Source organism: Perna viridis, chromosome 15, assembly GCF_037379345.1.
Source record: "Perna viridis isolate PV_CMFRI_1.1 ecotype Kerala chromosome 15, ASM3737934v1, whole genome shotgun sequence".
NCBI lineage: Eukaryota > Metazoa > Mollusca > Bivalvia > Mytilida > Mytilidae > Perna > Perna viridis.
Window position 1 is genome coordinate 23,393,053 of NC_142459.1, and position 25,628 is coordinate 23,418,680.

Here is a 25,628-nt window from a genome sequence, read left to right on the forward strand (position 1 = left end):
TATAAATGGGGGGAAAAGAAGAGGATGTAAACTGATAATTTTATCTCATACAATACATGTAGTATTCCATTACGGCCACTTCAAGTAAATTTGCAGAATCTCAACCCCACATGCTCCATTTCAAAAGCCCCCTCCTTCAAATTTTTTTTCTTTTTTTTTTTTCTGCAGTTCAAATTTCCAGAATTTTTTCATGTCTGTATCTGTCATGACACTAATTTTACCCAATGGCTAATGACTTCTAGTGAAATCTTGACAAAATAAGGTGTATGTAACCTGAATTGTATTACTTAATTCAAAATAGTCTTAATCTATGTATAATCGTAGTATACAACTTCGACAGCTTATGCTAGCTTACTCTGCTATGAATTTATTCAGATTTTACAGTTCAAGAAAAATAATAAAAAATAAAATAGTCCCATCTGCCCCATTTTTTTGTTGCTGGTAGATGAGAAGCTACAAATTTACTTGATGTGGCCTACAATAATAAATAAAGTGATACAACTACAATAAAGGATGAATATATGTTTTATACTGGTTAAGGTGTAAACAGAAAAAAAGCCAGTGCTAGATTATGACCCCTAGGTGCTCTATGTCCTATATTATAACCCATGAAACATTATAAATATAATGATATTCTACCCAAGGTTAAATTTGGGAAATACCAATTCATTTATAATTAATTAAAGACTATAATAGATATGGAAACATACCTTAGCAGATTCTTTCAGATGTAACATTGCTGGGTCCTGCACATTTTTACCCGAGGCATTCTTTGTAGCGCTTATCAAATCAGCCAGGGCTGAGGCAACATCCTTCACAGCATTTATCAGTAATACCTGTGGATAAACATTTTTAAAATTAACTTTTCATTAGGTATGTGGAATTTTGGCTTTTTTGGTACACAATTTAGATTTACTGTTGATTTCTTTTTTTTAGCAATGTTTTTCTTTCCTTAAACTTCTAAGACCATTATAGTCTGAATAGAACAAATCAGCCTGTGTTATCTTGAATATAATCTGGTCTGATGAAGGAAAAACTCATTCAATGAGAAGAAAGTTAATAAATCTGCCCAAATGTACCTGAGCCTCTGGTTGGTCATTTCCAAGGGAGGAGGCACCAAATTTAACCACATCAGCCAATCGTGTGATAGTTTTCACAGCTTGTTGTGCAGCTCCAGCCAACTGTTCCTGATTAGATGCAGCACCAGCTACAAGAGTCTTTGTATCCTCTACAAGTGCCTTGGCTGTCTTCAGGATGTTTTCTCTGTGGTCAGCGAAGCTTTCTTCACCCTCCCTGTTCAGAGTACCGGCAGTAGCGAACATGATAGTAGTGTCAAGGTCAGCAATGATACCACTGACAGTACTTGCTGCATTGATACAGGCCTGGGTACCTCGAGAACCAGCTTGCAAGGAGGCCAAAACAAAGGATACCTAGAACAAAATTAATGTTTGGTATATTCAATTACATCATAATTTTTTTCACTACTCTGATTACAGCAAATATAATTTTTTAAAACACATACAAAATATCTTAAAATTTTATCTCACTGTCTAGTCATAAAATAAACATATCATGATATTTGTCATGATGTCAACTCTTCATGCTTACATTAGTGTTAAAAATGAACTTTCTGATTAATACAATGCACAATTAGAATTGATTCAAACCTCTTATCTGCATCTCTAAGATTTCCTTATTGTTTTGTAAGCCTTGTGGTATTCATCAAGATCAGATCTTTTTTTAAATGACATTTTCATATGTTATCCTACAAAGGCTTTAAGACCACTACTGAGGTAAAACACATAATAAACCATGTGCAACGGTTATAGACAGCACATGTAGCTTGCAATTAAAAAAAAAAAAAAATTTAATTGCAGTTATATAAATATAAGAATTGAAATAATTCACATCACTCAAGATGAAATAATCAATATTAATTGCAATACTGTGAAAGCACTATAATTCACGGGGTACCAATTTTCGTTGGTTTTCATTGTTAGGCCAAACCAAGAAATTTGGTTCCCAACAAAAAAGAAGAATCCCATTGATGTGTTTACTGAAAACCTAAAAACCACGAAATAAAAAATCTACGAACTTGTGTTCCTGCCCTAATCCGCAAATACTGGTATTCACAAATTCAAGTTCTTTCATAGTATACGGTAAACTAAATGATAAACTGAATGGAGCCTCAATAAACTCCTTCTTCAATAAACCCTTCTGTGATACTGACCTTTTCATTAACACTCCTGGCATGATCAGCGAGATCCCTCTGAGCAAAAGTATCACCAGGATTGCTCTGTAGGTTACCAGCATCCTGTACAAGTTCTATACAACTCTTTCCAAGGTCCATAACAGTTGTCCTTATTCTGTTAGATACCTGAACAGACAAATAAAGAATCCATCAATAATAAGTAATAGACTTTAAAAATGCTACATAAAGCCAGACTGTTTTGTTGTTGTTATTTTGGAAGTACTAAAGTCCAGTACTCTCATAGGGGCATCATTTAAGTACATATAAAGTGTCCAGAAACCCTACGAAATTTCCTGAAATTGTGATAGCAGACCTGATGTAGTTTTGTTAACAAAGTACATAGAATGGAGAGTCAGACAGATACAGTCTGTTAATAAGCCCTCCATAGCTTTTTTTGGGGGGGACACCAGCTGAATTAGTAGTATATGTACATACAGAAGTAATACATTTTTGAATACGTAAGAAAATATAAATTACCTAAAAGGGTTAAAATAGAAATCTTAAAATTATAATCATCCGTTGTTTATTAAAACTGGAAAAAGAACAAATAATTTACATGTTTCCTTGGTGAAATCTTCTACAAATAACAACCAATTTGAAATAATTGTACATGAAAACTTACATCAGAACTGGCAGATGCTGCTGCAGCACCAGCAGAGTTAGATGCCAGGAGATCATAGTCTCTGGTCAGTTGATTGGCTAACGACCCTAAGTCAGCAGGGTTACTGGTTGATTTACCGACCATATCTTGTGCTGTCATGGCAATTTTCTTAGCAACACTGACCATATTGGTCTGGAAATCGACATACGATTCTGATTCACTGATGTTAATCTTCTGGTCAGTCTAAAACAATGATAGCAAAATATAATCATTGGCCAAATATAATTGTGAAAATAAAACTTCAAGGAGAGGAAAAAAGAATAAATGTGTGTTGACATGCCCATACAAGTCAAAATGCATTTAACTCAATTTACAGTTACTTTTACAATCCTTAAATATCTCTTTTCAAAACTACATGTATCACTTCAACAAGAAGAGTTTATTAGTCTTTTACTCCAATCAAAATCTATCATTTATTCAGTCATTTCAGTAAACTTGAAGTGTACCCTAAATTTCTTTGAACCTAAGGAAAAATTTTAAGTCTTAAAAACTTTTGGTCAAAGTCTCAATGTCTAACTATCTTTCTGTCATCTAACTGAACACCTTTTCATCTGTCGTTATTTTGAAACTTTGTAAACCAAGAAAGAATACTCCTCTTCAGAGATAGGAAAAAAAAGAAAACGAAAAACAAAAAAAGAAAGATTTTTTATTCTGACAAATCAATTGATTAAATGAAACCAAACAAATATAAACTGAACAAAACATCAACAGAACAACAGATGGAAGGGAAGATGAATTGTATCCTTCTACTAGCAATTCTACCAATAGCACAAAATGATTTCCCAGAAAACTGAAAAAAAATAACTATTGTAAAACATGACTGCCCACTCGCCATAATGTTTCCAGAGAAGAAATGAGGACTCTCAGATGGAGCTGGATGTAGGATGGCACAACGGCTGATAACGGGACAATGTGAATGTATTAATAATACAAAGACTGAACAAACATAAAACAAGTTAGATTTATACCTGTGATTAAAATTTTGAACTGTGAGCAAACTTGGTCTTTAGCCACAAACCTGACTGAATCTACTCCAGCAAAAACGAATTAAAAATACGTAAAAGTGGAAAATGCTGTGAAGTTTATTTCATTGTGCTAAACCAAAATATTCTTTCTTTTCACTAGTTGTCTCAAAACTACAAATCTAAATTTAAGTTATCCTAGATTTTTACTTTATATCACACATGTTAAATATATTAGCATTGAATTTGAAAGAGCACACACATAAAAGCTCTGAATGACTAATGATTTATGCATTTGTGAAAATGTTTCACATGAGTTACAATGATTTTCACATGAATTGAGCAAAGAAAATTTGAGACAGCATTCAGGTAAAATTTATGTAAATTGAACCTTCATATGACCTTATCGCATGGAATTGATCTGAATTGAACTCCACATGAAAATGCCATTGAAACGAAATTCACATGAATTTCCCATGAACAATATATGCCAGTGTAAAGTACTAAATCAGTGACGGATTACAAAATACTACAAACAACTTCTTGAAAATTATTTTTGACTGTTTCTAGTTTTTGAACAGGACACAAAATATCTATAAAATTAAATCTCTAATGGATTAAAATCTAATTATTAAAAATTTGTTCATTATAAAAATGTATTTTGTTTGGGAATATTTGAAGTGTGGACCAATGGATGTTCATGATGTATTTGAATCACGGAGTGTGGACCAATCAATGTACATGATGTCAAAGTACCAAAGCAAGTCATCAAAAAATAATTAAGTTTGCTCAAAGAGAACCGACCAATCAGAAAGCTTGTTACAAATAAAACATACACATTGGTAACTGTTAGAAACAAGCCAATGTAAGTTTTTAAAGCAAAGGAATACATTATTCTCCCTACCAATAGAAAAACATAATTCATGAAAAATATTGTTCAGCGTCTACCATAGTATGATCAGTATTGTGATAGGGCATGATGTGGAGGAACAGCTCTGGATAAAAAAGTAATGGTGATACGGCTCTCAGTCATAAAAAATTCACCAATCTAATTAAAATTAGACCAATCTATTGTTCCATTCAGTCACTGCACATAGTATCTAACAACACTCCATTCTACTGATCAGCCAATCAGATTTTATCTTTCATGATTTTGAAAGCATTAGTCATAGGGAAAGACCCAAGGATTCTGAAAAAGTCATCTGAACTGAAAGTAGAATGGGGTGTTGTTAGACATAACATGAAGTGATTGAATGAAACAATTGATAGGTCTTATTTTCATTAGATTGTATATTCATACATGCAGTGTTATTTTTGTACCTTAATTTAAAATTAACCAATGAAAATACTCAAATTTCAAATTTAACCTGGTGGTACGAAAATCATTGAAAATTTTATGACTTGAAGGCCAGGTCTTTTCTGGTTATGCATGGTCTCACAATACTTACCCGACATGTAATCTAAATACATACAATTATCTCTTATAGCTAAAAGTTTACTGAGGGAAAATGTGAAATATCTAAATACACACAATCATCATAGCTACTTTATCATTTGTACAAGGTTTGAATAATTCACAATTATTCAATTTAGAATTGATGAGAATGCTGGAAATACAACAACCCTCTATCTATGTATTACATACAGACTTACAGAATAAAGTTCCAGGTTCACGACAATTGAGTCTATTAACACTGATATAATTCTCATTCAAAGTTTACATCAATTATGACAAATTTAGACAAAAGGGAATGATAACCCACACATTCTTAACATATCTACAAGAAATTTCAAACAATCTCTTATTTTAGCAAGACATAATTCAAACAGCAGCATTTTAAGCCAGAATAGGCGACAATATTGCAGATTACGCTAAGAACCAGGAAGGGAGATAACCCACCTTGGTAATAGATTTTGTGATCTTCTCAATCATACTGGTAACCATGCCTGCCTGTGATGCTGACTCTTCCAAGGCCTGTAACAAGTCCTGTACAACATCTTTTGTATTATCTGCAGCAGTGTCAATATTTTCATGGGTGTGAGAGGCCTTGGGGTTACCTCCCCCTTCCTTACACGAGTATAAGAACTGCAATGCAGACTCCATAACAGTCTTTGTCAAGTCCAGAGTGTGAGTTTGTTGACGAGCTGTAGTTGACAGCGATGCTGCACCAATGGCACCTTCAGCAACAGGTTCAATGTAGCTAGCCATAACAGTAACCTATAATGTAGGGCAATAATGAAAATTCTAGTCCAGGAAGATACGTCTTACAGAGATAATAGACATAGACATCATTTTACCAGGTCTACAAACAAAGCATATGACCTGAAATGTATGGCAATAATGAAACTTCTAGTCCAGGAAGATACATCCAACAGAGATAATAGATACAGACATCATTTTACAAGGTCTACAAAGCACAAAGTGGCAAAATCAGAAGTAAATATACAGTTAAAAAAAAGAATCATAACGGTAAAATGGGGATTTGAAAAAGCGGGAAAAAATAATGTCTGTAGATAACACAATTATTCTTTGACACTTTGAGAAAAAAATTATCATGAATTAATTCATCAACATTTCAGTTTAAAGAAGTTTACTTTTAACTGTGTGTTAATAAGAAGAATTTTCTATTTCTCTCTATCCAAATTACAACATGTAATATTGCTAGATTCAACTGTTTATTTTTGTTTTACTGAAACTTTCGAAACTTCATTACAAGGAGACTAATTGAAATGTCTTTGTTCTTTTCTGTATATTGTGACACTTACTCTATGACCTAGATTTTCTGGTTCAGATTTAGCAGCTACTTTCACTTTGTCAACTGTATCCAGGATTTCTCTAGCACTACCAATGATTTGTTCTTGGAAACCCTGGACAAAATTAATAAAAAAATAAAATTACTTTTTAAACACAATACAACTACATATTTAAGAGATCTCAAATTAAAGGCCTTTATTAATCTTTCCATGTTTTCATTCAAAAAGTCATTAGTTTTTCTAAATGTAAATGAACAGTATTTAGTTTTCATTCCTTAGAATTCGATTTCAACTAAATCGCATTGGTGTGTGAAACCTTTTTTTTAATATTCTTGCCAATTCTGCTAAGTAATTTTTCATTTCAACTCCTCAAAATAAAATTTGACTAGCACGCTTGGTTTAAGTATTACCTTAAAAACTGAACAAGAAATTGGAATGTTCTGAGATGAACTGTATTGTCCACTGTCCAGGGTCATCAATATACTACATTGTAATAGTCCAAAAATCATCACTTACTATCTTGGAGAGTACATCAATAATAAGCACTAGAACTTGTAATCTTTTATTTTTGGATGCAAAAAAAATTAATGCATCTTCAACAACCATATAGCAAGAACATTGTTGCAACATTCCAACCTTACCCGTAAGTTTTTCTCAGATCTAGGTTGAAGGTTCTGACTGATGGCAGACAGTGAGGCCTGGTCCAGGTTACGTACACATTTGTTGATAGTATCAATGGATTCATCACACTCCTTCTGTCCAGGTGCACAGTCCCTGTAAATAGTTTAACATATTTTAATGTCACAAGTAAAAGGGAGAAAATGGAATGTAAGGCTATCAACTGATAACATATCTGAGCTAAATCACATGGCTAGCTCAACGTCCATCTTTGGCAATCTCTTTGAAATATTTTTCCTGAAAAGTAGGTCAGAGAGAATACTTTTACACATTCAATTTCTGATATAATTTATATGTGTACTTAAATTTTCATGTTAATGTGATCCTATCTTCACACCCAATAATACACCTTAAACTTCAAGACAAAGGGACAGACAATTATTTACATGCCCAAACTACATATGTAACAAGGTGTTCCAAGACAAACTGGAGGAGGGGTTAAGGTTCAGTCTGACAATTAAGCAATATCCTTTAAAGTATTACTCTCAACATAATTAGGCTCTAATCATATTACAACTTACTTGATGGAGGCAACTAGTTTCTTGATTGCATCAGATACACTCTTGGAGTGATTGGAATACATCTGGTAGGTGGGCGGGTCTTTTGGATTGACAGCCAATTGTTTTGCAGCTTGTACCATGTTGGAAGCTCCACCTATCATTGCCTTGCCTGCAGCAATAATAGGTTCTTGGGCAATTCTTGCCTGAAAAATTTCATTTCATAATATTTAAAACATGCAATATGACAGCTTTTTATGCATTCACAGATAATTTAAATTTCTACAGTAAAATGTGTTGAAAATTTAGCTTGCACCATAAAAGATGCTATGATTAATTTGATTGTCTTTGCATCTTAAATGGTAGCACCTTAACATTTCAGTGAAAAAGTATATAAAAACATCCCGTTATATGTGATAATAACAGTATAAGTATACCTCAGGACTGATCTTAGCAGGCATACTAGCGAACTCTGGTGAAGAAGCAAAGGTAGATAACTCATCAACAGCATTAATCAATGGTTTGGCTGCCTCAGCACATCGTTGACGATTCTCTTCAGTAAAATCACTGTCCAATGCTTTTATTGCCTTAACTAGTGCAGCTGTACTGTTGGCTACGTCTTTGGCACTTTGTACAAAATGTCTCTTTGCCACAGGATTAGTGGTTTTGGAAGATGCCAAGCGACAGGCGTTACAGAGAGAGGAGGTGTGTTTGGCTACAACTGTTGCAGCAGAAAGAACCTACAATCACAGTAGAAGTACTAATAGAATAATGGACTTGAATACAAGTATATATAATGTACATTCTTAATCTAATCAGCACTTATATTTCTGATATAGATGAATGGTAATTTTATTTGCTGTTCTCCAACCCACCATTCTCAATAATCTGAAGGGAGATAAACAAAATATTTTTATCATTTTGTTTATCCTAAATTCTTCTCTTTTTTCTTTTTTGGTAAGATACAAATCAAAAAGTCAACAAATCTTTTTTGGATTGCACAATGATTTGGATTGGTTTGAAAAATGACAGCCTAATTCTAAAATCCATGGCATCAATAATGACAAACCCTCTAACACAGAACTTGATTTGAAAAAAAAAACCCTTGATAATTATGATGGAAATTTTTTTTAAAATTCAATACACATTTATACAGGTAATTAACTAAAATTTGTTTATGTCCAGAACTTGTCCCTATATGTACATGTAGTAACTTCATTTATCAAAAAGTTCAGATATGTAAAGTTTATTAGCATATCATTCCATAGAATCTACTGTTAACTGATATTTTTTTGGTAATATTTATGACTGCTAAATGTGGTAAGTCATTGCTTCTTCATTCAGGAGCATTCCTTGTGGGTATTGTAATGCACTGTTGCATTCATATGTATTTATTGTACATTTGAATTAGTATTTCATTTTAGTATGAATATTATTGATAAAACAACTGTGCCCAAACATATCTTAATATATTTGACAAAATTTCTGATAGCCAAGAAAAGGGGAAATCATATTTTAATGATAATTGAAACACAAGAAGAAAAAAATTACAAAAAAATGTCGGAATGAAGTTTGTAATAGAAGTCAATGAGGTTAAATATCCCAACTTCATCTGTTACAAAAAAAATCACAGGGCTTTAAGCAAATAACAATAAACACAACATGTAAATAGGAAGAATCCAGAAATAATAAAGGAAAAATAAAATATAAAATTGGCGCACTCAGCACAGAAGACAAACAACACAGCTCATCAATCTTTAAAAAAATTTCTGGTGTGGAAAAATAAAAAAAAGGTAATGCAACTTATGCTTGAAGTTTGATTTTTCAAGACTTTTTTGGGGTAGTATAATACAACTAACAGTTGGAGGGAACACAGTAAACAAATACCAAGGCAAGGCTAATGGTTTTTGACTTTTAAATGGGAGGTAAGGAGGGATGTCAGATTTCTTGTCTACATCATATTTAGTGAATAGTTAAAGGTGTTGCATCACATATTTGTATGTATAGGTGTCCCTAACTAGCAGACGAGACAATAGTGATTAGGGGAGATATAAACATTCAGTCAGATAATGCATCAGGTCTTTTACTAAAATAGTATGAGGTGAAGAAATGTAAAAGTCATGAAAATAATTTAGGTGGTAAAAAGTTAAAATTAATGAAATGATGAAATTATCTACTTTAATACAAAAATAAAAAGAAGAGATTTTTTTTTAATTCTTTTATCTTCAAAGGCTAAAAGGGTATATTTTTGTTCATTTAACTCACATATGTTTTAAAACCAAAAAATTACAAAGGAATAAATTAAAAACCAACAATTTAAACCTGTCTGCATTGACTGACTCAGACAGTGAATTTATTATAATAATCAAATTAAAACATAGCAGTATGATCAGACAGAACTAAAAACTTGAAGATAGTCTACAGACATACAGACGCGTATGCAGGAGACGTACCATTGACCGAGCTGCCCAGGTAGAGTAGTACTTATAAAAAGAGCAAAATTTCATCAAAATAATTTATCTGATGTTTTTCTTTAACCTCTCATATCCAATTACATGGGAAACATAAAATATCAATTAGCAGTATTAGTTAATTCTATATACAGATAAATGAAGCTTCATTATGAGGGAGTGATAAGGAATATTTAGTGTCGTAAAGAACAGTTCACATTTTTATTGATATATCCTTCAATTTGCTACTAATACTGCTATCATGCAAAATATTTCTTCATGAATGAAGGAACGTATGTGTTCACAAACCTGGTTGATCCTTTGATGCTAAAGGGTTGCCTATAACTGTTTAAACACTTTAGTTAGGTGGAAAATTTTTGCCAGAAAAGAGGTGGTCAAGTTCAGAGCCAATTGTGCTTAAACATATATGTCTCTATTGATTACTAATTTTACACAGTGCACCTAAGTCTACCACATACCTGTTGCTGAGAACTGGCAGGATTTGCCAGGTTTTGGCAGGCAAGCTGTATTGCCTGGTTTGCCCGGGCAAATTGTGACTGATCAACTAATCCTGGACGCCCTGGCTCAGAAGCCTTGTCAGAGATTCCTACCAAATAGGCAGCCTGCAACACAAAATGGAAAAGGAAATGTTTCCAGATATACATAACAAAAAATCAAAAGATTTGTCCTTTTTTTTTTGGGTGTGTGTGTGTTTTTTTTTTTTTTTTCAAACTAAATTTTAGGAAAGAAATTAAGCCATTAACCTTCAAACTGAATATATGATTGCCATTCTGAAAGTTTCTCCAATATCTTACATAAAGTCAACTCTATTTGCTTTCTCTCTGTCAAACATGTTAAGCAAGCTTATCAACATATTAGCTGCTAACATTGACAGTCTACCTAGATAAACATGTACACAGGCAAATATTTTTCACGTGAAATTCATGTTAATCAAGCTTCACATGAAATTCATGTGAAATTCACATAAAATTAACATGATTTTCATGTGAAATTCACTAACAAGAATTTTATGTGAACATTTCGTGTGAATTTTACGTGAAGGCTCCATTCACCCGAATTTCATGTGAACTCTGTCACTTAGTTTATTTGCTCAATTCAGGTGAAATTCGTGTGAAAATCATGTGAAATAATTTTGCCTGTGTAGCCTCACTCAAGACATAGTTTTCATCATTTATCATGTGGTTACACACGTAGATTTATCATGTGGTTACACATGTACATTTATCATGTGGTTACACACGTACGTTTGTGATATGGATTGACACACTATTAACCAACTTATATTTGCATTTCAGGATATCGATTTGATTTTACAAGAATTTACTTTTCTCTACTTAACACGATCTCAATAATGTTAGGACTTATCTGCGGTGAAAGTTGGTTTAAAGTATAAATAGTACACATACCTGTGATGAAGCCTCGGTCAATCCACAGACAGAGTTGGCAAAGTTCTGAACAGAATCACAGAAGTTATCTAGTTCTCCTTTCTTAGCATGATTGGTTATACCTGTCATGGCTTCACCAAGGTTCTGGAAAAAATAACAATATAGCTTAGATAAATAAAGGATGTTTCAACTGGCCTGGGTTTCATAAAAAAAAAAATCTCAACTTGAGAATTCTGTTAAGTCCTGTGTTTTTCCTCAAATCTTCAGTTTCAAGTGATCTTATTGGTAGAAATTTGAGTTGAAAAAGAATGAGGACTCTTAAGCAATTGGTATAAAACATTGACATTTTTACTATAATAATAAGACTGTCCTTTTATGATAAGACACTAAACTTCTAAATGAAACTTATATTTATGTAAGAACAAGTGCCCATCCATCCCTCTCTTTAGGAAACATCAATCAAATGTTTAAAAATGTTCAAATTAACCTAGAATATACTTAGTAGATTTTTTTTATTTATTTATTACTTAAAATTAACTATGTGAAGCATTAATCTTAACCAAAGTTTAGGAAGATACGCAAAAATAATTTAATATATCTAAATACCTTTTTCACATAAAACTGACTTTTCAATTTATAAATTCAATTGAAAAAAACTTGGTCATAACTTCATGATGGCATTATTTTAGACTGATGATGTAATGAATCTCTTATTCATAAAAAAAAAATGGCTCCACAGCAAAGCTAATCAAAGCATGTAATATAATCTACTTTCATTTACTAAAATAAAAAAAACAACAAAATTAAGATGGATTTATCAATACAATAAAAAAAAACTTGCCATACACCAAACATGCCTGGTTAGCTCAATATATCTATACCAACAGTAATCTAAATTCAATCGAATAAAACTAAATTAGTGTATAAGTGGTTCATTTGCAGCTGCTTGCTAAATACTTTTTCTTAGTAAATTTAGTTTAGTACCATTACATATACATATTTCTACTGTATACATTGAAATTTTCTCAGCAGCTTTATTTTTAAATTTTTGCGGTATGACCCATAACATAGTTGTGAATATATTCTTCAAAGAAAATTATGATGCATAAAAAAATTCCATTACCACCAAAAAAAAGGTTCCTTCACAGTAATCTTTTAAAGTGATTACTTCTTATAAATTCAAAATAAACAACTTTTTAAAGTTTTAAGTCTTTTAAAGCAAGTCCTAGCTGCAAAATAAACCATGTCTACACATTTTAGGGAAGGAATATCATGCTATGAATTGGTCAAGTTCTGATTAACAAACTTCAAAAGCAATGAAAGGGGTAGGGTAAAATAAGAAAATCTCAAGTCATAGCAATGTTTAGCATTCAGAACTAAGTGTTAGGTCACAGAAACAATATTTCTGGTTCGATCTCACACAATATCAATAGTGTACAGAGAACAACACTCCGCCCATAAATCCTCAACTCTTGCCGAATGAAAGTATTTTTATGTGCAATTTTACAGAAAAAAAAAAAGAATTGTAGTTGTCTTTCAGGTTGAATATAGGTATCTCAAAATAAGGTTCTTTTTTATATAAATTACAAAGTAAAAAAAAAAAAAACAGATCCAACACTGAGAGAATGTATTTCAGTAAATTGTGCAAACCAACATTTCCAATAGATTGGCCTAAACAAGATATTGAACCAGTGATTTATGTTTGTGTGGCCTATTGGACAGAAAGTAAAACACTTTACCCAGATTCGTCCCTGAAATGATCCTTTAACCAGTAAGATAATACATCATCTAATCATGCTCTATAAAACTAAAGCAAAAATACAAATCACAACTTAAAGGTAAGTAAAGCTGGAGAAAAGAGAAAAGCTGTCTATAAAATGCTAAGATAAATTAGTACATGTAAATGATGACAATCTAATTCAAATTAGACCTACTCATTATTCTGTTCAGTCGTTATATGTAGGTTCTAAGAACACCCAGTTCTACTTTCTGTTTACAAGTCCTTTCTGATCAGCCAATCAGATTTCAGCTTTCACGATTTTGAAAGCATCGTTAGAAGGGAAAAACCTGAGGATTCTGAAAAGGACACCTAAACAGGAAGTAGAATGGAGTGTTGTAAGATCCTACATGAAGTGACCAAATTAACAATTACACTATGAGTTGGTCTAATTCCTTTGATAGTATGTTTACATAGATAAAGCTTAGTAGATCTGAACCTTACACAAAACCTGACATGCTTTATAGTAATATATATAATGTAACATATACTGACCTTTGACCTCTCCATGACAGCATCCAAACAATCAAAGTAGGACATGTCTGTAACAGGTTCATTTGCACTGTCTAGCAAATTCTCCATCATCTGAAATACATAAGAAAACATGGCTGTGTTTGTTTCACCAAACATATGGTGATAGGTCAAAATCTATAGATCATATTTCTTTTCAATTTACAATGCATTAGATGCATTTCTTTTTTTCATTATCTCAAGAAGCAATTTGGGATGGTGAGAACTTTTAGAATCTTTCTTCAATACTTGTCAAGAACATTTAGAAGAACATTCTTTTTTATTATTATTATTTGAAAATTTCAGAATGTGGAATTTATGGTATTCTGCCTCTCTGTATAAGACCAACTGTTTTACTTTAATTATGTTTGTGAAAGTGATTTATAACCTTGGTTTGAAACTTACAGTTTTGGTGCCTTTAATAGTAGTTTTGATAGAAGCATCAAAATGATCTACATGATACACAGTTATAGTTGGATTAAAATATTCATTTTTTTGTACATGCATTACAAGTGATTGTTTAAACTCTATATCGTTTACCCTACATGACACTCCAAAACCTACGACCCACCCCTACTCAGAATCCACATGAAGTATATTTAATGATATAATAAATATGACATGTCAAAATGTCATTTAGTGCAACACGTAGGTTGAATCTATTCAAAAATATGAAGAAACTAGTCTTGTTAGAATCTAAATAAATGACAGAAACTATATTTTATCATTGTTTTACCATGGGCTGCCCATTTATGTTGTTATTTAACCCATGTGCCCAATCAACCTGAGACTTCTATATCACCCAAAGGGCAACTGACCTATGGGGTGATTAAAAAATAAATGACAGAAACTCCATTTTATCATTGTTTTACCATGGGCTGCCCATTTATGTTGTTATTTAACCCATGTGCCCAATCAACCTGAGACTTCTATATCACCCAAAGGGCAACTGACCTATGGGGTGATTAAAAAATAAATGACAGAAACTCCATTTTATCATTGTTTTACCATGGGCTGCCCATTTATGTTGTTATTTAACCCATGTGCCCAATCAACCTGAGACTTCTATATCACCCAAAGGGCAACTGACCTATGGGGTGATTAAAAAATAAATGACAGAAACTCCATTTTATCATTGTTTTACCATGGGCTGCCCATTTATGTTGTTATTTAACCCCAAGTGACATTAATGGCAAGCCCATGGTAAAACAATGATAAAATGGAGTTTCTGTCATTTATTTTTTAATCACCCCATAGGTCAGTTGCCCTTTGGGTGATATAGAAGTCTCAGGTTGATTGGGCACATGATATAGGTTTTGGCATGTAATATTTAGTATTTATATTACAATATTGTAGAATATATCCGTACCTGAATCTGTCTGAGGGCGTTATCACATTCCTTCTGACCTGGTGCTGATACTGTACATGTATTAATCAGCTGATTGATGCTCTCTGTTACTGCTCTGTAAATAAATAAATAAAAATATGATTTACTCACCGTATTTTATGGATTCAAATAAAAAAACACTAGTAATTTTCATCAGTGCAGTTTGTAAGTACTGAAGTAGATACTATTTTTGTAATATGTATTTTTTTCCTCTTGAATATAGCCAATAAGGTAACCATATAAAGCTCTACCTAGGTGTGGAAAACAGGTATGCTTTCATGCCTATATGTTAGACAGGTAAGAAAAACAAATTTTTCATATTTGTGGCACATGAACTATACCTGGCAGCATTCTGAAGGAGATTTTTGGAGTTTGGAGCGTTGGGATCAGCTGACACTTGCTTAGCAGCCATCAACAATTTACTAGAAACCATAGAAACATTTTTCAATCCTCCAACAATTTGTCCCTGTGTTTCTTGGTCTTTAGTCATACCAGCAATAGTCAAACCAGTATGTACAAACTCTTCATAGGTGGAGCTGTATTGACGTGACGATTCAGCAAGAAGTTTTGGTGCTCCACGAGAAGAATGTACAATGTCACTAGCAGCTTGATTCAAGTTGACAGCAACACTATTCATCTCCAGCTGTACATCTTGGAAGCTCTTAGTTGTGGATGGAAACTAAAAAAATAATAGAAAAAAATATGAACATTTCAGGTACCTCATACAAACATATGTCACATTTATTTGCATTTTTTGAGTAACACAGACCGAAACTGTTACCTCGACAACCAAATTATAAACAACAAACTAAAGTTTAAAAGTTCTATATCTAATTTACAAAAGAGAATAATAGACACACTGCCCACACACTGTTATTGGTTCTAATGTGTCGTGAAAGGCATTTACCTGCGTTGTAGCCAAAGCCTGACTAGTATCTGTAATTTGCCGGATAGCATTATCAACATCTCTTTGTCCTGGTAAAGTGTTAACACAGTTGTTCAGAGCATTAGACACTGACTTGGCAACCTGCAACATAAAATGTCATATCTGTCTTTAAACTTAACCTTTTTTTTGATTGCTACATTTTCAATATGGTTTATGTATACATGTATTTTTAACCAAAATATGTTCAACTGTATAAAGATATGTCTCATACAACTATATAGTTCTATACTGAATAAATAAATACAGGTTTACTTTTTGCCTATGTTTCTTAAATATCTTCACAACTTTTCATATTCTATTTAAAAAAAATTGGCTTTCCTTTTTTCATTTTTTAAATGAAGGTGCCCAATAAAATTACTAATAATGAAATGCCCATATCTGGTTAAGGCAACTGATTTTCTAATAGTAAAATGTCCATACCTGTCTAAGGTACTATTATTTTCTCATAATGAAATATCTATACCTGGTTAAGGCATTGTTATTTCCTAATAGTAAAATGTCCATACCTGACTAAGGTACTATTATTTTCTCATAATGAAATATCTATACCTGGTTAAGGCATTGTTATTTCCTAATAGTAAAATGTCCATACCTGTCTCAGGTACTATTATTTTCTCATAATGAAATGTCTATACCTGGTTAAGGCATTGTTATTTCCTAATAGTAAAATGTCCATACCTGACTAAGGTACAATTATTTTCTCATAATGAAATGTCTATACCTGGTTAAGGCATTGTTATTTCCTAATAGTAAAATGTCCATACCTGACTAAGGTACTATTATTTTCTCATAATGAAATGTCTATACCTGGTTAAGACATTGTTATTTTCTAAAAGTGAAATGTCCATACCTGGTTAAGGCACTGTAATTTTCTAAAAGTGAAATGTCCATACCTGGTTAAGGCGTTGTTGATTTTCAGGATTTTCTGGGTCATTCATTGCTTTCTTAGCTTCGTCCAGTAACTTGATAGATTGACTAATAACCTCCCTTGCACTGTCCACGACAAGTTCCTGTACCTCTCGGTCATCTGTAGTGGCTGCCACACCCCTGGTGGCATCGGCCAGTACTCTCAGGGCATTAGCTGTATCCTTGGCAGCAATACCAACATAGTTATCATTGCCCTGTAAATATACAAAATTCCAAATTAATTCTCTTTGTCCATTAAACATTTCACCAGTTCACCCACAAAAAAGCCACCAAAATTCTTGATACTGTGAAATTTTAAATGAAACCTCTTTTAGACTGAATGATTTGTTCACTTCAGGAAGGAGGAATTGATATGATGGGATTTCAAAAAGCATCTGGTTTGAACAGAATTCAGGTTTTGGTTAAGACAAGTTTTACAGTACTATCATTTTAACTTCTAATCAGTAGTGTTTTGGTAAGTGGACTTTGACCTTTGGAGTGTTCTCATTTTTTTAAATGAGTGTCTAGTCAAGCAAATATAATTAAATTTATTAAACTGTCATTTTTATTGTTGCAGATGAGAAAAGTACTAAATAAAACACTTTTTAAGACAAAATTTGCAGACAAAAAACAAAAACAAAGACAACACTAGTAAACCGCTGACATACCTGTGAAGCAGCAGTAAGTAGTTGTGCCATGGCAGACCCTACTGTCTTTGATGTAGCTCCAAGTTTGGTAGCCACAGACTCAGCCTGCAAACAATGATAATAAATTACAGTTAAGTGTAAAAAGCACTTTGTACATTGTTTTGAAATCGATAAAACCTAGATCTTTATCAATACTGTCAGAACCAAGTAAGTTATATCTATAAATTTTCACTTGTTGTTAAATTACACACAATTTTGAACATTACTTGATTACTTGTAATCTAAGTTATCTACTAACCTCTAGAAAATATTTACACATGTACTTTTACCAGTATAAGCATCATCAACTTAAAAGACTAAATAAAGATAAATATATATTTGGTCATCTTCACATGATACATTTTATCTCACCATCACTGAACTAAGTCATTTCCTCATATGGCAAAGAAAATTTTTTTGTTTTTATTTTCATTTGTTGTCAGACTCTCAGTGATTCAGGAGAAAATTGATCCTATAAAGATGATAACAATCTATAAATATCATATACTTACAGTTTCTCCAGGCAATGGCCTAAGTTGACCTTGCTGAGCTGACCTCTTGACTTCAACAAGTTCAGTATCCAAGGTAACCAGCTGATCTAAGGCACTATCAATCTCCAGTGATCCATAAGCCTCCTCTGATTTATTTGTAGCTGACCTCAGTTCAGCCAGGGCATTGGACATGACCTTGACACTGTGGCTAAGGTTCAAGGCCATTGCTTGATCACCAATAGTTGGGTTGGCAGCATTGGCAGCAGCTATTAAAGCACTGGCAGGCTACAATTTTTAAAATACAATGGTCATTTTCACAAAAAATCGTAAGTGTAAAATTAGTCGTAAATTGTGACGTCACAATACTTTGATTTACTATGACGTCGTAACTTACGACTCTTGTTTACAATGACCACAATTCTTATGTTGAACATCTTGCAGTAGTGGCTAATACTGAGAGAAATTTTGAATAAATTCTAAGAATTATTGTGAGGTTTGTTTATTTGTTTTACATCTCTATTTTAATTTTTTATTTACCACTTCTTACAATTTTTATCTTTATATAGTTGACTGACATAATAATTTTCAACTTAACATTGGAAACGGACATTAGATAAATAAAGTTTAAACTAGGAATTTGAACTTTATTAAAGTTTTGAATGATACAGGTTTTGTTCAACTATGTATCTCAAGACTTATCAAAATAGTAACATCTATATGTAATTAATCTTTTTGGTTCTGACCAAGAAAAAAGGACTAAGATATAGCTCCATAAAATGGTTTTCATTCAGACAGATTCAACTGCATAATATTAGATTCAGCTGTGCAATTTTGCTACAACAAACCTGTATAAAGTCTTTACTCTGGTTAATCAGGTTGAGCTGAGCTGTAGCACTGTCTGTGTTCAACATAGAAGCTCTGAATGCCTGTACTAATTTAGGTAGCTCTTCGTTCATTTCCTGAAATATAAACACCACATTGATATTCATCATTAGCATCCATACTTCAAGCAACAATCAAATGACAAACCACTTAAGCCATACTCAGTACTTTATAGCCATATCTCACATGAAGTTTATGAAAATTTTCTTCTCAGAAAGAATCGAGCAGAAATCAAAAGTATAAATTCCAAGGATAAAGACTGGACAGGGAAAACAGAAACACACAACAATGAACATTAAATAGCCAAGATAATACATTGGAGACACAATTTCATCATCAATTGATCTCAGAATGTGATAGGGGGTTTTCATATAGTAATCTCCTTGTTCAAAACCCAGCCAAAAATTACAAGGTAAGGGCTATTAGCTTTTAAGAACTTGACATCTTTTCACTAGTTTGATAGAAGCCTATGAATGGGAGAAATTTTTGTCAGTCTTATATTCACCTTGATCTGTACATCCAGCTGGTGCTGTGATGTGGTATTCTTGTTTGTGGTATTGGCAGCATTAGCCGCATTCACTAGCTGTGTAGAGGCTGAGGCTGCCTGTCTGGCTGCATTCTGTAATGGACAAAAAAGTAAAATATGATACTGAGAAAAGATTTTTAAAAAATTTTTTGACAACTCAGCCTTTTTTTTTTGTCTTAAATTTCTTACTTGAATTTCTCACATAATTGTTTTCTTGTTTTAATTTTAGTGATTAAGGCTTACAGTGTCAATGCTAAATCAGATGGATATCACATTCAATAGATAATATCACAGAAAATAAAACAGTGTACTTCAGGGAATAGACTTGGTCTTTCCAATGAACATTTCCTGATGCACTGTCTTAGGTAGTTGAAAGAAAAATTAACAAGGAGATCTAAAACTTGCAATCAGACAAAAAAGATTTGAATACCTGTAGCAAATAGAAAGAGCAAACCTCTTTGTCAATTACTTGTCTACATGGCAACTTAAAGAAGTTCTTCTGAACCTCATCAGCGAAGATAAGGCCAAATCTACTCCCTGAAGTTAACTATTTTATTTGCTATAACAACATCAATGTTTCACTCAGTTAGCAAAACCATACCTCCAGTCTTCTTATGAGTTTTTTCTTCAGAGCATTACTGGCAGCTATGTTGGTAGCTGATCTCAGATCTTCAGCAGCTTGTCGTAACCTGTGTTGCTGCATAGCATCATTAGGATTGGAGGCACATCCCTAAAATACAGATGGTTTCAGTCATTAATCAGAAAAATAAACATACTTAATCCTATACCTTCATTTCACTTATGAAGCAATGAACAATGAAAATTTTATGAATAAAAATCGACCTAATACTTTAAATTCTGTATTATTAAGAAATGTTATCATTTATTCCTTTACCATGAAAATATAAAATTCAGCATAGTTTATTTACTATTTTTCAAGTTCAGTCAAATAAAAACCCAGGATTTTACAAATCTAATACTGACAGTCATGTTATATACAAAAACATAGAATCATGACCCCAAAGAAGGAGCTCTTTTATATTGCACCAACCAACAAAGATCCTAAAATAAGGTTGTTTACCTTGGCTGCTTCCACCATTTTAGCTGTGGCATCAGCCAGAGCTTTAGCAGCAGCCAGTAGTCGTTTCTGCATATCTGAGTCGGAGTGACCTTCAGCATCTCCTTTGATGGCATTCACCAACATAGAGGTTGCCTGTTGATATAAATTATGCAAGCTTATCTCCAAATGTAAATTAATTGTCTCATGAGTTATAGCAAGATTAGCGAACTTGTTTTTTGGTGAGAATACTTGGTGAGAAGACCATGAGGTACCCCCACACCCAAAAACTCAAGAGTTTACCTGCCTGTGTAATTAACCCTTGGATATCTCCAACCATCTCCCTTTTATTAACTTGATACATTTCACTTTTCTTCCTTATTTCAATTTTGATGAAGACACAATGCTATAGAATTGATTTCAACAAACTTTTTTTTCATTCTTTTCCAGAGTAACTTGAATACATCTTTATTGTAAAATTAGATACTTCAGATCTACAGAAATAACCCTTTTACCATAATGTGTAAGTACCACACTAACAATGTTACACATGCTAATTATGAACTTATAATGTTTACCTGAGCCAACTGCCTAGCTTGTTTAACCATTTCATGTGCATCACCAAAGTAACTGACAATCTTATCTGTTCCAGCAAGGATGGTGTCAACAGCTTCTTCATGGGCTTCATGGGCCTAAAATTCAAAATCGTTAATAATTAATTGCAAGTCCAAAATTCTAAATCCTTCATGATTAATTGTGAACCTGAAACTCAAAATAAATAATACTAAATTATCTCCCTTTTCAAAGAAAATTAGACAGTTGTCAAAGTACAGGCCCTCAAAAATGCATTTTAATACATGTACATCCATTTGCAAAGAACATGGTCATTTCTTAATATTTAAAATTTCTTGATTTTTTCCTCAACAACTGATTATCCTATACAGTATTATAAATTTTCAACTGCTACATCGACGAGAAAATACATTAGTTTTAAAATTCTGGAATAACTTCAGTCTCATGGCTTTATAATTTCTCTACTTTATGATCAAAAACTATTCAAAATCAGAGGAAACAAATCATAAATTCAATCTACTCCAAAACTTACACTTGTTGGACCCGCTCCCTTCTTAATGTGTTGTAACAGGTCATTAAGAGCTTGAGTAACCGCAGTAGCTGCTCCTCCGAGGTCCTGGAGGAGTTTGTCATCTCGGCAAGCCTGTTGGGCAGCGTCCACGATTCCCTCAACAGACTGGGCAACCTGTTTGGCAGCTTCTATCAACTGCTCCTGGCAGGCTGGACTGGCAATAGTTGGTGCAACCACCTAATGTATAAAAATGAAGGAAGTTGACTGACACAGTATACTACAATGGTTGATGCAACTATCAGGAAGAGAACACAAAATGTTTCTATACAATTGGGGAAAAAATTGGTACACTCATTTTCCATTTATTAGGGAATCTCCTTATCAAATGAATTACTACAAATGTAAAATCTTACAATATGCAAAGCAAATAGAATTCATAAAATGAAAATACCACATTTGATGCAAAATCAAGTCATCCCCAAGGACTAGATGTGTTTTTTAACCACTTATCCAATACTTACCTTAGTACAAGCGACAGGTTGTGATGTGGCGAGAGCACAGCTGGTGGCAGAGTTGATAACTTACCTTAGTACAAGCGATAAGTTGTGATGTGGCAAGAGCACAGCTGGTGGCAGAGTTGATAACTTACCTTTGTACAAGCGACAAGTTGTGATGTGGCGAGAGCACAGCTGGTGGCAGAATTGATAACTTTGTTCTGAAGACCTTGGTCATCAGTAGAACTAGCCACACCTTTAGCCTTCAGTACCAGTGCAGATGTAGCTCCTGCTACAGCCTTGGCAAGAGCAAGCAAAGTTTCCTAAAACACAATGGAGAAAATTAATTAATTATGGAAGTAAAAAAAACTTTTAAGTGCAAAACAAATTTTAGAATTTTTTGTGGTACAATCAAAGCTGGAATTATAATTTCTAACAAAATATACTGGGTATGTTAATCTAAAATGAAAAATATCCTAGATTCTCATCCCCAACCAAACCAATTTTTTCACACCCCTCAATTTTATTTTGATATTTTTCCCAATTTATGTCAATTTCTTTCAAACTGACAGCATTTTTATACCTGGTATTGTCTATCCATATCTTCAGCTGTTTCCCCAACCCCTTCCATAACTTCCTGACTGGCCTCTCCAACAGTCTTGGCAGCAGCAATGATATTCTGCCTCTGTTAACAAACATTCGAGTCTTATTAGATAATAGCTATAGGAATTTATTTTTAAGCACTTATTGTAAACAATTCATTTCCGTGGATACTTATTTCTGACTATTATGATATCAATTCAAGTAAACAAAGTAAGTAGACTGTGAAATCATGTTGATTTACAATTCATGCTCAACAAAAAAAAAAAAAAATAAAGAGCATCAACCAAATAGCAAACAATAAAATGAATCCTTTTCCTTATATCCTCAAAAATATTCAACAGACTAAAGTTATGTAAAGTTAATACTTGTAAAGTAAGTTTTTCTTACTGTACAGAAAAGAATTTCAAAAAATATTCACCTAAGAAGAAATATCCTTTAGCATGAAATGCCAAGCATCGGTATTTCTCATTCTTTTTAAAAAAACAATTTTTTAACAGCATTTTCACACTAAAAATATTAAGTTATATCATCCTCATCTCAATTTAAATGAAAAATCTGAAAGCTTGAACTCCAAAATTCTACTCACATCTCTAGCTCCAGGTTGTGCAGCATTAAGGAGGTCGGTGAAAGCTCCTGCCAGTTTCTTAGCAGCATCAAGGAGATTATTGCCAGATTTCTTGTCTTCTTGGAGTGCTGCTAACATACGAACATCAACAGAGAACTCTCCAACATTGGAGGTACTAAAAAAAAATAGATGCAAGTGAAAAAACTGAATAATGAGGTATTTGAAGGAATGTTGAATTACTGTACATTTCCTTTTAGAACAACAAAATTTAATAGAACAAAATTTCTGAAACACATCCAACTTGTTATCAAGTGTAAGTATCTGTAAGAATCAGGCAAAGGGTGAAACATGGTATGAAAAACCCACCAGTTTGATAGTTTCATTTGAGTATTTTTGCCATCAGAATCAAAGAACAGTAGAGATTTTCCATATCATGCTGGACCATAGAGTTACAATTTCATTTAAATGCACTGAAAATGAACATTTCAAGGGCAGATAACTCTGTCCAAAACCTCATTTTTCTAACATTCTACTGGAAAATTTCTGAGCAAAGCCAGTGATGCAGAGATTAAATAATAGTCTTACCAAATAGAGAAGGTATCATTGACTGATATTACATTGTCACATCTGTGGGTTTTTGACATCCATGATTCTGATTTTCCCCATTTTGCCTGATTCTTACGAACACTTAAAGCCTGAATAATATCTGTTTCTTTGTACAGACAAGATAAATAGGATAGACTTACATCTGAGCCACAGCAGAGCTAACAGCTTCAGGGTCAGGCTCCTCATCACCAGCCGACAAGGTGACAAGCTGAGCAGTGGCAGCATTCATGGCCGACACTTCTGCACTAACTTTTTGTCTAGATAAATCAAGTGTATTCTGTCTCCATTTCTTGGAAGCCTGAAATTGAAAGGTCAAAAGCTTAAAATCTCTTACAGAATGTGATGTAAAGTTCTTCTACAGGCTTGTATCAATGTTGAAAATATGTGCAAGCATGGTTGCTTGCTAAAGTCAAAACTGACAAAAGCAAGTAAATCTATAAAAAACTTATCCTTTGTACAAATGAAAATATTGAATTTTGTATACAGAAACAGGTATACAGAAACATTTCAACAATGTGGGACAAGTTTCATTCAAACGGAAATTGATTTAAATGGATGTGTTTTACATATATTTTCAAGGTTAACTTTATTCATTTTTCTGCCTTAAAAATATTTCTGTTAAAGACAATACAACTTCACCTATACAAAAAAATAACTAAATCCAGGAAAACCTTATACATGCAGGAATTTCTAGAGTATGAAAAATATACCATTAATGGAACATTTAGTGAAACTGCCATGTAATGGTGAAAATAAAATGTTCAAAATGGCCCAAAACAAAAACTGTCTTTTGGATTTTGCTGAAAATTGAACAGAATCTGGAAACCATCAGGCGACAGATAGACAGACGGATGGATGGATGGACACACAACTTTTCACGTAATACTTCGCTACCTAAAAGAGCGTTCAACTTACTGCATCATCACCAAGTTGTGGTAGTGTGGTACCAGAGTCCATCTGTGATTGGGCCTTTTTGATGGAAGACATTCCCTCGTCAATGATGGTTATTAGTGCCCTCTGTGAGTGAGTAAGCGTCTGTTCTCTAATGTTCTGACTCTGGCAATAGAGTATTATACAACATATATATATATATATATTGTTAAATAAAAGGTATACATAAGAGGAGAGGCTGAAGCTTCAAAGAGAAACAAGTTAAGGAGGTAGACCTAGGTTTTGGGCATAACTCTTTCAAATCATTAGTATGTTTGTTTAAACCATTTAACATAAACATTATGTAAGCATTTAAGTAACTTGGACTGATTTCATTCTGTTTCAACTGAATGCTTAAAAGGCTTTCATGAAATTGATTGCAAACATATCACTGTTTTCAAGAGTTATTTCCCTTGGTCCACAATACTGTAAACCAACTTACCTTTGATTATTTTTTAAGAGCAAGAAAAAAAAACTAAAATAAATTGTCTTGAATAAGTCTCTTCACTGTTAGTAAAC

At 33.0% G+C, this 25,628-nt stretch overlaps 1 protein-coding gene across 15 annotated transcripts in view; it reads right to left on the minus strand.

Annotated features, from left to right (window-relative positions):
* Positions 1–25,628, minus strand: part of LOC148597530 (talin-2-like) — a 112,867-nt gene that overhangs the window by 23,931 nt on the left and 63,308 nt on the right. For all 15 annotated transcript variants that reach the window (XM_088562708.1, XM_088562710.1, XM_088562707.1 and 12 more), the window contains 29 exons: positions 25,095–25,235; positions 24,320–24,477; positions 23,595–23,748; positions 22,989–23,090; positions 22,561–22,728; positions 21,933–22,148; positions 21,406–21,519; positions 20,852–20,983; positions 20,372–20,500; positions 19,750–19,863; positions 19,208–19,321; positions 18,384–18,647; positions 17,854–17,937; positions 17,173–17,400; positions 16,241–16,360; positions 15,675–16,012; positions 15,316–15,409; positions 13,932–14,021; positions 11,681–11,803; positions 10,733–10,876; positions 8,241–8,543; positions 7,828–8,009; positions 7,270–7,402; positions 6,641–6,742; positions 5,775–6,092; positions 2,874–3,095; positions 2,231–2,377; positions 1,080–1,430; positions 711–836 (listed from right to left, as the gene is read on the minus strand). In XM_088562708.1, the coding sequence (XP_088418834.1) occupies positions 711–836; positions 1,080–1,430; positions 2,231–2,377; positions 2,874–3,095; positions 5,775–6,092; positions 6,641–6,742; positions 7,270–7,402; positions 7,828–8,009; positions 8,241–8,543; positions 10,733–10,876; positions 11,681–11,803; positions 13,932–14,021; positions 15,316–15,409; positions 15,675–16,012; positions 16,241–16,360; positions 17,173–17,400; positions 17,854–17,937; positions 18,384–18,647; positions 19,208–19,321; positions 19,750–19,863; positions 20,372–20,500; positions 20,852–20,983; positions 21,406–21,519; positions 21,933–22,148; positions 22,561–22,728; positions 22,989–23,090; positions 23,595–23,748; positions 24,320–24,477; positions 25,095–25,235 (4,911 nt within the window). The remainder of the gene's footprint in view (positions 1–710; positions 837–1,079; positions 1,431–2,230; positions 2,378–2,873; positions 3,096–5,774; positions 6,093–6,640; positions 6,743–7,269; positions 7,403–7,827; positions 8,010–8,240; positions 8,544–10,732; positions 10,877–11,680; positions 11,804–13,931; positions 14,022–15,315; positions 15,410–15,674; positions 16,013–16,240; positions 16,361–17,172; positions 17,401–17,853; positions 17,938–18,383; positions 18,648–19,207; positions 19,322–19,749; positions 19,864–20,371; positions 20,501–20,851; positions 20,984–21,405; positions 21,520–21,932; positions 22,149–22,560; positions 22,729–22,988; positions 23,091–23,594; positions 23,749–24,319; positions 24,478–25,094; positions 25,236–25,628) is intronic.